Below are 10,893 nucleotides of genomic sequence, written 5' to 3'. Positions count from 1 at the left end.
AGATCCGATTTATCTCACAGGTTGAGACTTCTAAGAGTCACACAAATGTTACCCAAATAAAAATAATATAAGTACCATCAAATTACGCACATAAATCCTTAATTTATGGGAATCATCCTAATCATGTGATAAAATTCGTTTATCGATGTGGTCACACTTTGATTGTAAAAGATGTGTACAAAGTTAGTTAGATGATGAGATTTGAGACAATTTATTTTTTGCATGTTGCAATTCCCTGTTTGTATACAATCATTTTATGGATAATGGAAATAATTTGCAATTATCTTTTAAATTAAAAAATTACAATATCTAATATCCATTGTACAACATATTATTGTTAATAATTTCTAATTATAAATATATGAAATACATAATAACATACAGGTACAACTTTATTTAAGTTGGTTAGATAAATTAAATTTTTTATTCTTCGCAGAAATCAAGAAAATTATTTCAGTGGGAACAATATTGACTCTTTTTACTTCAGTAGGTTGGGAAAGTAATTATATTGTAACATAATACTAAAAATTAAGTAATTTACATATTAATTTAATAATCATAATGGAAATTCAACGGAAAGGGCAAATGAACCCATTCACACTTGACAGAAACCCTTCTCATCTCCAATTGTCTGGTCATCTCTAGTCTAGTCGACAAGTCAGTGATCTGAAGACGACTAAAACGTCAGCACAAGAAGAAAAAAAATGGGGGCCATGGTAAAGCTATTGTCATTCAAAGACATTTTTCACTTTTGTCACTATCCACTGTTCTTAAACTTAAAAACCATTTCTTTATCCCCTTTTTCACTGCAACAAACAAAGCCTGTAATGGAGAGGAGAGACCCTTTCTGCTTATCGCCATACTGAAATGGAATGATTTTTGGGGATGGGAAATAAATTTGATGAGGTCCCTCCCTGCCTCTATCAAGGTCCAAAGATTGGCCACCGCTACAGGATTATAGTACCATGGATTGATATGTATGGCACTACCCACCCTACACAGTTTTTTAAATAAATGATACAGCCTTGCAAATTAAAAATGCCAACTTGATTCAAACTAGTTTACATTAGACCTCGGATGAATATCGTACAACATAATATAATGTTTATCCTACAATTATACAGTGATGTAGATGAAAAGTTGCCTGTGTGGTGTGGGCATGTAGATTGACTAGATTCCCCTTTTTTCTTCACTTCTGCTATTTCTCTCAAGTGTTATGGGCTGAATTTTTACAGTTTTGGTCCCAATTTGATCTAATTTTTAGTCATTAGTGATTAAATTTCAAACAAGTGGCTTATTTGAAGAGTAAAGTTATCATTTCTGATCATTCTTACCGAGAAGTTTAAGAAAAAATATTTACTTTTACTGACTCTATTACAATGTAGTATCTGTTTATAACTACTTTCTCAACCTATTGAAGCACAAGAATCAGTATTGCCTCCACTGAGACTCGAACCCACCACCCAAGGGTTTGATGCCACTGGACCACAAGTCCTTGGCTTGTAAAGTAAGTTACTTGTTTGTAATTTAGTGAATGGTAACGGAAAATTAAGTTAGAAGAATTAAATATGACAAAAATTGTTTCGTAGTCATGGGATCAAAAGGAAAAAAAAAAGAAGAAGAAAATAGTAAAGAAGTTGTTATAGGCGGTTTAAGGCTTGTGTATTACGCTCTTGTTAAACTTGGTTTGTCTGAGTGTAACTTTATTCTCTCAAGACTCAAGCTGTAAAAAATAGACACCAGAAAGAGAGAGAGAGAGAGAGTCTGTGTGTGTGTGTGTCTTCTTCTTTTCTGTCAGTTTCTTTTGCCTTGTGTAAAATTTTTATGGTGTATCTCTTCAGATACACTCTTCTTTCTTTCTTTCTTTCTTGATATTCTCCCCTATCTCTAGCAGCAGTAAAGCTCTACAATATTCCATATGCTTTTGCTCTAAACGAATTGAGCATTCACTGTCTCAGAAACTTACCTGAGTTCTGTGGAGAAAATGTGTCTGTTTGTTAAATAGACACCCAGAAAGAACACTCATCTTCTGCAGGGCTCTCTTTCTCTCCTCTCTGCTAGCCATACCTGAGTGCTTGGTTTTCATGCTCAAAAGAAGCTCAAACCTGCTTTCTTGAGGCCCCTTCTGATGGCAATTTGTAAGTTTGCCATTTTCCTTCTTTCTTCTTCTTCTCCTGTTAACATTTCTTTTGCTTTATGGGTGCTTCTCATCACTGTTTTGATGTGTTTGGCTTTTTCAGTTCTGGTTAAAAATTGAATCTTGAAGTCTGCTAGTGCAATTTAGCTATTTGGGAGTGTTGGGTTCTCTGCTTTGCTAGTTTACTGAATGCTTAGGATGTTTCTTCCTTTCAGATTTCCCAATTTGCCTATTAGATCTGATAGAATTATGGTTTTCTTATGAACACAAACAACTTTTTATTTTTTGGGTAAATTTCTCATTTTATTAAGATTTAAGGCATTGATGCAAATTCTACTGTTAATTGATGATACACTTCACTTGTTTTTGCTTCCATTATGAACTGTGCAATTTTCAAGAGTCAATATTAGGGTTTGATCCTTTTATCCCCTTCTTGCCAGAGGCTATTTGAGAAGTGGAAGAGAAAGTACTTAGTTTGGAGCTATTTCTCATCATTGTTTGCTGACCATATAGTAGGAAGTGAATTTAGTTTGATAAATGAAAATTTGCAGCAATAGTATACTGACCATATTTACTAAAAAGTTGTATGCCATCTCACCGTTTGGTGTATGTATCTTTGTTTGGTTTGACCCGAATGTGTTGCCATGTAAAGAAACATTGATTGAGTCATAATTGTTTCTCCGAGCTGGCTTTTGTTTGTTGTCTTCCTCTTTTTCCTCTTATGTTATGGCATCCGGTTTGCTGACCTCAACCAGTTGCATAAAAAACCAGAAATCTTCCTTGGATGCTAACCTTTCGCTGTCAGATGATGAAAACATGAATGGCTCCTCAAATCTATAAGACAAATCCTGCGTGTCAAAAATAGGACAGGGTACATATCTCACATCTGTGTATTTTTGCATATTTCATAAGGAAATGTGAAGCAGGAGGAATAAGAGAAGAGGTTAATTGGACTTACGGTAATGTAGTTTTGACATTTACGTTTAATGTTGACATAAATTGTGAGATTATTAAAATTTTTGTTTCTTTAATTATATAAGGGATGCAATGAAGAAGTGCTGAGTAGTGGCACCCCACTCTTTAGGCTGTTGTCTTTTCTTGGAAGTTTAAAGAGAATATTGTTTCTGTAGTTTATTGACCTTACCTTTTCTTGGAACATGTCACGAGATTACTTGCATAGATGAATTATAGCTACTCTGCTTATCTCGATTATTACTTGGAATTGTGTTGATTGGCGACTTAGTTGTTTGTAATCTAAAGCTGATACAATCTGTGCTTCAAGGTATGTAAAGCATAATAGACTAATTTCTTTGCACGGAATCATTATTCATTATGCGTCTTTTGTGCAGATGTACAAGATGCAATTTGGCGTTGACCTTGAGTGAATTCTAGCCTCCTCAATTGAAAGCACAATGGCATTGAAGCCAAAGAAAGGATGGAAGTCGATTATACCACTTCGTTTGAAAGGCAAACCAGCGATCCAATTCTGTTTCCTTACTAAATCTAAGTCAGATTGTTATGGCCCTGGCGATACACCGGTTTATCTTAACGTGTACGACTTGACACCTATGAATGGTTATGTATATTGGGCGGGCTTTGGTATCTTTCATTCCGGAGTGGAAGGTAACAGCCATACTAAAGCTCATCCTCTCGTTTCACCGAGTTCTCAGTCTTGCACTTTTGCCCGATTACTGTTGATTTCGTGTTTCGTTTTTTATAATTGTTGTTGTACTTTTCAGTGCATGGTATAGAATACGCGTTTGGAGCTCATGACTATCCTACTAGTGGTGTGTTTGAAGTTGAGCCGCGACACTGCCCGGGCTTCAAGTTTAGGAAATCAATATTCATTGGGACTACGAAGTTGAACCCTACCCAGGTCAGGGAGTTCATGGAGCGCCAAGCTGCTAGCTACAATGGCGATTCGTACCACTTAATCGTGAAAAACTGCAACCATTTCTGCAAGGACATATGTTACAAGCTTACGGGCAAGAAAATCCCAAAATGGGTGAACCGGCTTGCAAAACTAGGTAGCGAAACGAGCACTCCCCTTTCAATCATCGTATGTTCATTTTGATGGTTTTATAGTTTAAAGATGCTTGTTGTGAGTTGTGACCGAGGTTTCTTGTCCACTTAGGTTCAATGTTCAACTGCATGTTACCCGAGGCTCTAAAAATCGCTGCAGTTCAACACGACCCTACTGGACCCGAGTACGAGAGTGAGAAGAGAAGGCTGAGAAGCGCTTTTAGTTGCCTTTCTTCGATTTCAACAAGGCAGAGGCAACTCTCAACATCCTCGTTGTTCCTACAATCTCCATTAAAGGGCTGCTTACCTTTGTGGGAACTAAGAAGGTCAACCAATCGCTCCCTGAAGGAAAGGTGAATATGTATATCAATTCAGAACGTTTATTAATTTCCCTGCTTTTCATGTAGTTTTAGGATATATGCCCGGCTACACATTGTCGATCTCGAATCTATTGCATCGCATGTAACATAGCATAGCATTCCTTTCCCTTCCTTCCCTCCCGTTCTTGCACGTATCGAACAGTATTCCTAATGTAGAATCAATGAATCTGGAATTGAATACTGAAGTAGCATGACTTTGCCATATAATGATGATTTTAGTTTCCTCATTATTTACACAGAACACAATGAAAATCGAACACAGACAGACAGAACGACACAAAAAGATAAGGAAAAGGAAAGGGTTTGGATTAATGTTGTCTCAAAACACTGGCAATAAGTTCTAACAGCAGTGTCATAATACTCTCATCTGAAAGGTACTATTATTGCACTTAAGTACACTACGAAATGTATACTTTGTTGTTTTATATGTTCTAGTGCAACTAGGATCCGGCCACAATCTTTTCAAGGTGAAGCCATGTTTTTATCACTCGTCTTTTTTATGATAAACACTAGGCGTGCTTTTGTTACCATTGAGAGCAGCATGGTATTCCCGTTTCTCAGCCAATCCAATGTCCGAGAGAATCAGACAACCCTGCGTTGTGAACAAACCGAATGAGAGGTATATCCAGTATGGCTGAGAAATATGGAACATAGACATGTAGTTAGGTTTAAAACACTTGGTAAATTAAATGAATGAAAGCAGTTACCTCATCAGCCATAAATTTTCGGACATTTTCTGCATAAAGTTTAGGATCATCCTTTTCTTGTTGTGAGGGATAGTATACTGGTAACCAGATCACTTCCATATTATTTACAAATTGACAGAGAAGAAGAATCAAATGCCTAGCCTGCAGATATATACTCGTGTATAAATTTCAATGTGAGCTCATCAAGCTTGCGCAAAACAAGATTCCAGCCAAGTTGGTCGGACGGTTGACTTGATAACCATAAGGTTACAAGTTCAACTCTCAATAAAAATGGCCTATTGGCTTCCTTGGTTTTAGCCAGTCAGCTATGGGCAACCAGCCAACCAGGATCACAAAGTAGGGTTTAGGATAGTGGTTGGGAGTTTCCCTGGTCACTCTGGAAAAACAAGATTCTAGCTTAATTGGTTTTAAAACAGACCCGGTATCAGCTAGAGTGTCTATACAAACCCCTGATATGGAATCCCAGGCAGGGCTAAGTCTCTGGTAAGTATATCGTATGATGACAGGACGCACTGGAGCTTTTGACAAAAATGCACCAGTCTTGAATGGAAGGAGAAAGTCTCCATTTGTAGTTGTGCCTTCTGTAATAGTTAAATGTGTAATTAAAAAAACAGAAAAGGAGCAATTGGAGTGTCAAAATGAAGATCTACAACTGGAAGAATCAGTTAGTGAGCTAAAAATACTTTGTTTGAGGCAATCAAAATTAACATTTTTTTTAACTGTTTCCACAATTCACTTTGAGGCCAGGGCACATAAAAGGAAAGTAGTCACCTGGAAAAAGCACCATCATTGGGGAAGACTTGCTTTGGTGAGCTTCCTGAATTCTTTTGTTTACCATCCCTGCAACCAAAAAAATACTATTTGTTGGGCGTATATATAATATATAAACATGAATGTGCAATCAACTATCAGTCAGACTTAGTTGAGATAGAGCACATGCTTCAATTTACCTGATACACCTTTAAGTTGCGATGACTTGTCCTCTCGCTTGACATAGATACACCCAAGGCACTTGCTGTGCAAGGAAGGTAATAAATAAGGATCTTTTTGGCAAGACCAAATCCAGTAATCGTATCATTAATGATTAATGATTAGAATGAATGAAATCCAACCTGACGAGGCCGACAAGAGGAAGATTAGCCACTGATTCCTTCATCAGGGAGAAAGGCCAAGAAAATTAGTAAAAGATCAGACACCCAAATGAATATAGCTAGACAGCCAAATGAATATTACTGACCTTGGCAACGAAGCTGGCAGCAGAAGAAGACATATGGTACAAGATGTCCACATAAGATATATGATTCGACACTATCACCCCAGCCCTTTCACCTTCTTTACTCTGCTCCTTTAGTTCACACACCAAAGAAACAAAAACAGTTTCACAATACCCACAACACCACTCCATGCATGCACTATGTATTGTAAATGCTATTTTTCCCTACAAACTTATACTCACTGTATTTTTATTTTATTTTGGGTGACGAGGAAAATAACGTACCTGGTCATTTGAATTTGCACGGGTAACACAATGTTCCCGGTGCGTTTCATGAATCCGATAAAACCCGAAGGAAAAGAGCAACGCTCTGCCAGCAAACTTGGAGGCCCGCATAATGATACTCCGTCTCCAACCGCTCAAATGCGCATAATCATCGTCCTCCCCGCCGGGAGACCAAAACGCCGTAGCAATCCGACACGACAAGTTGCAAATCACCACGAACGTGGTGGCCGCCGCCACTCTCAGAGGCAGCAGAACCACCAGCGCGATCGCCAGCAAAGCCTTCTCAGTCCAAGGAAGCTCGCCGCGTCCCATAACCCCGTAGCAATCGTGCCTAACGTACGGACCGTACTTTTTCTCCAGCTCCTCTACGCTCTCCGCCGACCCGTTTACATTATCTTTGGTCGTCTTGCTGTCGGCCATGGATTCCGGCCTGTCAGTGCTTATTATGCCGTATATCGGATCCCGGAGGTTGAGCGTTAAGTTTATACTGTTTTGCACGTAGCTGCTATTTAAATGAAGGTGAGTACCTCGTGAGTGCCGTCTTAGCTTGTAGCAGTGGATGACTACTTGTCACCCAACACAAAACTAAAATAGAAATAACAATAATAAGCCTAATACTGCCAAAGACCTTTTGATCTAGTTGCACCCCATATGGGAGGGGTGGATTCGAGCCTAAGGTCACTATTAAGGTTTAGAGTTGACTTCTTACATAGAGTTAGAGGGTGTATTTAACCATTTTTTCTATTAAATTATTACATACATTTTTTTTAGAGAAATTACATAAGTTTTTTTTTTTTTAAATGTAAAAGAGTTTGGTAGAATCTAGAGTATAGAGTATTAATGACATAAAACACGAGTTAAGTGCAACTAACAAAGAAATATAATAAGTGAAGAGAGAAAGATATGGGATAGTTGGGACATAACTAATGTAATGTTATTCTCGTTCTTAATTTATCTATCTAAGGTTTCAATTTGTATAAGTGATCATTTTTCTAGTTTTGTAAGTAAAAGTTTGAATACCCTTTTTCTCTCGTAAATGATGGAATATCTATACTGCAATTAGTATATGTTATACTAAATTGATTTTAAACACCTATGATCTAAACTACAATAATTAAATAACTACTAAATTACTATATTACCCGTATAAACAACTTAACTGGTCACACGATACCCTGTACTCTCACGAATTTCCAAAGCAGCAATACCATGCACTCTCACAAATCTCCAAAATATATTTTTAAAATTGGTCACGTGTTACATGAATTGATTATCTAGAATTGTACTAAACCCCTATCAAATCTCACTTCAGGCATCACCGTTTTATTTACTCAGTATTTTATTATTATTATTATTATTATTTTGCAATGTTTTAGTACTGATTACTCCGTATTAATTTGGACCGATCGTACAAGCAGAACTTCTTTTTCTATAACCGAAATAATCTCGTGGGATATCGTGTTCCTAAGTTTGATACATTATACACGACAATTCGAAATATATCAATTTTGTTGGTACATAAATATAGCAATTTTAGAAATTTAAGAATTGAGTAGTTAACCAAATGTTACGGACTTTTTTTTTTGTTGGTTTAAATAATGTATGGTAGCTTGGAGTCATGGACTAGTTCCATTATATAAACTAAAATAAATTAGACAATTCTTATTAGGTGGCACTAGATCTTGTGGTCCAACTTTTTTATTTTAGCAAAAAAGAAACATTATTAAAAGAAATAAGGAGTCGCAAATCACACCAGAAAACTTAATTAGGAACAGTTTCATACAACTTAAAGAAATTCGTAGTACGAGCAAGGCCACCAAAGCTAGATTATTATAGGATGGTCCACCCTCATTTAGTGCAATTGTTATATCACGAATCAGGTTTAATATTGCATTGTGAACCTTAATACAAAAATTATGTATCTTCAGTTAACACATTATGTACATACAGTTAACAATTTTTTGTAAATGTAAATAAATAATTGGTAATTGTTAACACATAATATAATAGTTACATGCATGTATAAAAACTATAAGGTGCAGAATATGCCAATTACAAATACAGAATCTGAACATTATTTTTGGATCAAGGTCAGCCATGCAAAGTAGATCCTGATTCATGGTATGGTTTTTTTGGATCAAGGTCAGCCATGCAAAATAGATCCTGATTCATGGTATGATTTACCCACCCGATGGTACTAAAGCACGGTCTTTGAGAACTTTTTATTTGACAAAAAGAAATTCACCCTCACTATTCGGGACAAAAATAAATATGAGCAAAAAGATGCATATAAATTATTATTGGATGGTTCACCCTAGCTAGTTCATGCCACCTTATCAATGCATTGTGATGAGCTATTCGAGAAGGATATGAGCAAAGCTACTTATATTATTATAGGATTGCCCACCCTCATTCAGAGCCACTAATGCACTCTCTTTGAGCTCTTTTACTCTGAGCTTCATGGCTATGGCTTCCTTTCCTTCCATCGCCAACCTAACCACCCTCTCGATCTCCGCTCTTCCGATCACTTCTTCACCGGCCGCCGGCGCTGGCCGCACCGCCACACCAACCTCCTCCGACAACATGGCGGCATTCATCTTTTGCTCCGCGTAAAGCGGCCAAGCAATGATGGGAACACCATGAACTATGCTTTCCAGTGTCGAGTTCCACCCGCAGTGAGATAAGAAAGCCCCGGTTGAAGGGTGGCCCAGCACGGCCGCTTGTGGGGCCCAGGTGGGCACCACAAGCCCCTTGCCGGCGGTTCTCCCCACAAAACCTTCCGGCAAGTACAGCAACGGATCATCTCCGTCGTCGCTGCCGCCGGCGCGGAAGAATGAAGCCGACGGGGTAGCGTCGCTCGGCTTACGCGCCACGAGAATGAATCTCTGTTGGCTCATTTCCAACCCCCAAGCCAGCTCGGTGAGCTGCTTGGTGGACAAACTCCCGCCGCTCCCAAACGCCACGAACAAAACGGATTCCGGTGGCTGATCGTCAAGCCAAGCCAAAATCTCGGCTCCATTTCCGTTCACGGCTTCGTCTTGTTTAATCAACGGCCCGATCGGAATAACACGCGGAATCGGAATGCTTTGAAAGAAAGCGTTTTCTTTCAGAGCGCGAAGATCCACTGGCTCCATATCCTCCCAACTGTTCACGAATATTCCGGCGGCTAATGGAAGCCGGCTAACGTGATAATAGTACCACTTATACTCTTCAATCTTCCGGTTCGTTAACTGATCTATTAAATCTTTCGGGCGGATCGGGTTGCATCCCGGAGCCCTAATCGGCCCCGGAAGATCAACGAACTCGCCGTCGACTTCCCGATCTAGCGTCGGAAGATAGAGCGAAAGCGCAAGAAGACAAGTAGAAGCGGTCCAGAAAGAGAAAATTGGAATCGAAAGCTCTTTACAGACATCGAAAGCCTGCGTGCAGAACAAATCGATGACGAGAGCTTTCGGGAGATCCGGGAGCCGTTTAATAATCGCCGGAAGAAGCTTGATCGACGCGCCGACGTTAGCCGAAATCCTAGTAACGATTTTCATGTCGTCGTTGAAAATCCCCGACGTGTCAATTTCAGGGATTTCGACGATGTTGAGGCCGGCGGGGAGCGACTTCGAGTGGCGGAGATCGTTTTGAGCGGCGGAGGCGTCGGTGGAGATGAGGAAGAAGGTGGCGCGTACGCCGTGATGTTGAACCAAGCGTTTGGCGAACTCTAACAGAGGTATTATGTGGCCCATTCCGGGGCTCGGGAGGAATGCAACGTGAGGTTTCAACATACTGTCAGTATTAGTAGTAGTGGCCGCCATTGATGAACTTTCTGAGAACTGAGAAGGAGACTAAAGTTTGAGGAAGAAGAAGGAGAGGGCGAGTAAATGTTGAAATTGCATGTGCAAGTGGAAAGAGTTTTCAATATTATTTATAGAACCCAAAAGACTGCAACTCAACAAGGATTTTAATTCCATAACTACCAACCACTCAGGAAATACAGTCAATATAAGTCATCTCTTTGTCCGCACCAACTTAGCGCATACAGTACTTAGAAGAAGAGAACAAATTCGAAACTCAGTAAAGCGCAGTGTCTAAAATGGATATATACTTTATATGCACAACAATTGACTATCAGGTCTAGGGGACCTTGAGTTAGGAATTCAA

The 10,893-nt window shown here is 38.9% G+C and overlaps 3 protein-coding genes across 5 annotated transcripts; 1 reads left to right on the top strand and 2 right to left on the bottom strand.

Annotated features, from left to right (window-relative positions):
* Positions 1-1,716: 1,716 nt before the first annotated feature.
* Positions 1,717-4,964, top strand: LOC116030427 (deSI-like protein At4g17486). Of its 2 annotated transcripts, none has more exons than XM_031273048.1 (5): positions 1,717-2,138; positions 3,487-3,760; positions 3,877-4,164; positions 4,272-4,512; positions 4,779-4,964. In XM_031273048.1, the coding sequence occupies exons 2-5, from the start codon at positions 3,550-3,552 to the stop codon at positions 4,786-4,788; spliced, it is 750 nt and encodes a 249-aa protein (XP_031128908.1). In that variant the 5' UTR covers positions 1,717-2,138; positions 3,487-3,549; the 3' UTR covers positions 4,789-4,964. The 2 variants fall into 2 exon arrangements, with proteins under 2 accessions (XP_031128908.1, XP_031129487.1); XM_031273627.1 differs by lacking the exon at positions 1,717-2,138 and adding an exon at positions 2,516-3,096.
* LOC116029186 (lysophospholipid acyltransferase LPEAT1-like) lies at positions 4,825-7,190 on the bottom strand. 2 transcript variants are annotated; one of them, XM_031271467.1, is made up of 8 exons: positions 6,745-7,190; positions 6,484-6,591; positions 6,359-6,396; positions 6,197-6,261; positions 6,018-6,086; positions 5,694-5,827; positions 5,247-5,387; positions 4,825-5,131 (listed from the first exon to the last, which is right to left on the bottom strand). In XM_031271467.1, exons 1-8 carry the CDS (start codon positions 7,162-7,164, stop codon positions 5,024-5,026), a joined length of 1,083 nt encoding a protein of 360 aa, XP_031127327.1. In that variant the 5' UTR covers positions 7,165-7,190; the 3' UTR covers positions 4,825-5,023. The 2 variants fall into 2 exon arrangements, with proteins under 2 accessions (XP_031127327.1, XP_031127795.1); XM_031271935.1 differs by having other exon boundaries at positions 6,484-6,585.
* A 1,704-nt stretch (positions 7,191-8,894) lies between these two features.
* Positions 8,895-10,687, bottom strand: LOC116016772 (anthocyanidin 3-O-glucosyltransferase 5-like). The gene has a single exon (XM_031257172.1). The coding sequence runs from the start codon at positions 10,545-10,547 to the stop codon at positions 9,099-9,101; it is 1,449 nt and encodes a 482-aa protein (XP_031113032.1). The 5' UTR covers positions 10,548-10,687; the 3' UTR covers positions 8,895-9,098.
* Positions 10,688-10,893: the final 206 nt, after the last annotated feature.

This window comes from Ipomoea triloba, chromosome 1 (assembly GCF_003576645.1).
Source record: "Ipomoea triloba cultivar NCNSP0323 chromosome 1, ASM357664v1".
NCBI classification, from domain to species: domain Eukaryota; kingdom Viridiplantae; phylum Streptophyta; class Magnoliopsida; order Solanales; family Convolvulaceae; genus Ipomoea; species Ipomoea triloba.
The sequence above is the reverse complement of the archived record's forward strand: the minus strand, read 5'-3'. Positions and strand labels throughout refer to the sequence as shown.

What these genes read in the sequence shown, in the direction of transcription:
- LOC116030427 (XM_031273048.1), top strand. Translation starts at nt 3,550, where the DNA reads ATGGCATTGAAGCCAAAGAAAGGATGGAAGTCGATTATACCACTTCGT. An exon ending in CTTTCATTCCGGAGTGGAAG is followed by an intron (nt 3,761 to 3,876) that starts GTAACAGCCATA and finishes TGTACTTTTCAG; the next exon opens with TGCATGGTATAGAATACGCG. An exon ending in GAACCGGCTTGCAAAACTAG is followed by an intron (nt 4,165 to 4,271) that starts GTAGCGAAACGA and finishes TTGTCCACTTAG; the next exon opens with GTTCAATGTTCAACTGCATG.
- LOC116029186 (XM_031271467.1), bottom strand. Translation starts at nt 7,164, where the DNA reads ATGGCCGACAGCAAGACGACCAAAGATAATGTAAACGGGTCGGCGGAG. An exon ending in GCAACTTAAAGGTGTATCAG is followed by an intron (nt 6,087 to 6,196) that starts GTAAATTGAAGC and finishes TTTTGGTTGCAG; the next exon opens with GGATGGTAAACAAAAGAATT. An exon ending in CCTGGGATTCCATATCAGGG is followed by an intron (nt 5,388 to 5,693) that starts GTTTGTATAGAC and finishes ATATATCTGCAG; the next exon opens with GCTAGGCATTTGATTCTTCT.
- LOC116016772 (XM_031257172.1), bottom strand. Translation starts at nt 10,547, where the DNA reads ATGGCGGCCACTACTACTAATACTGACAGTATGTTGAAACCTCACGTT.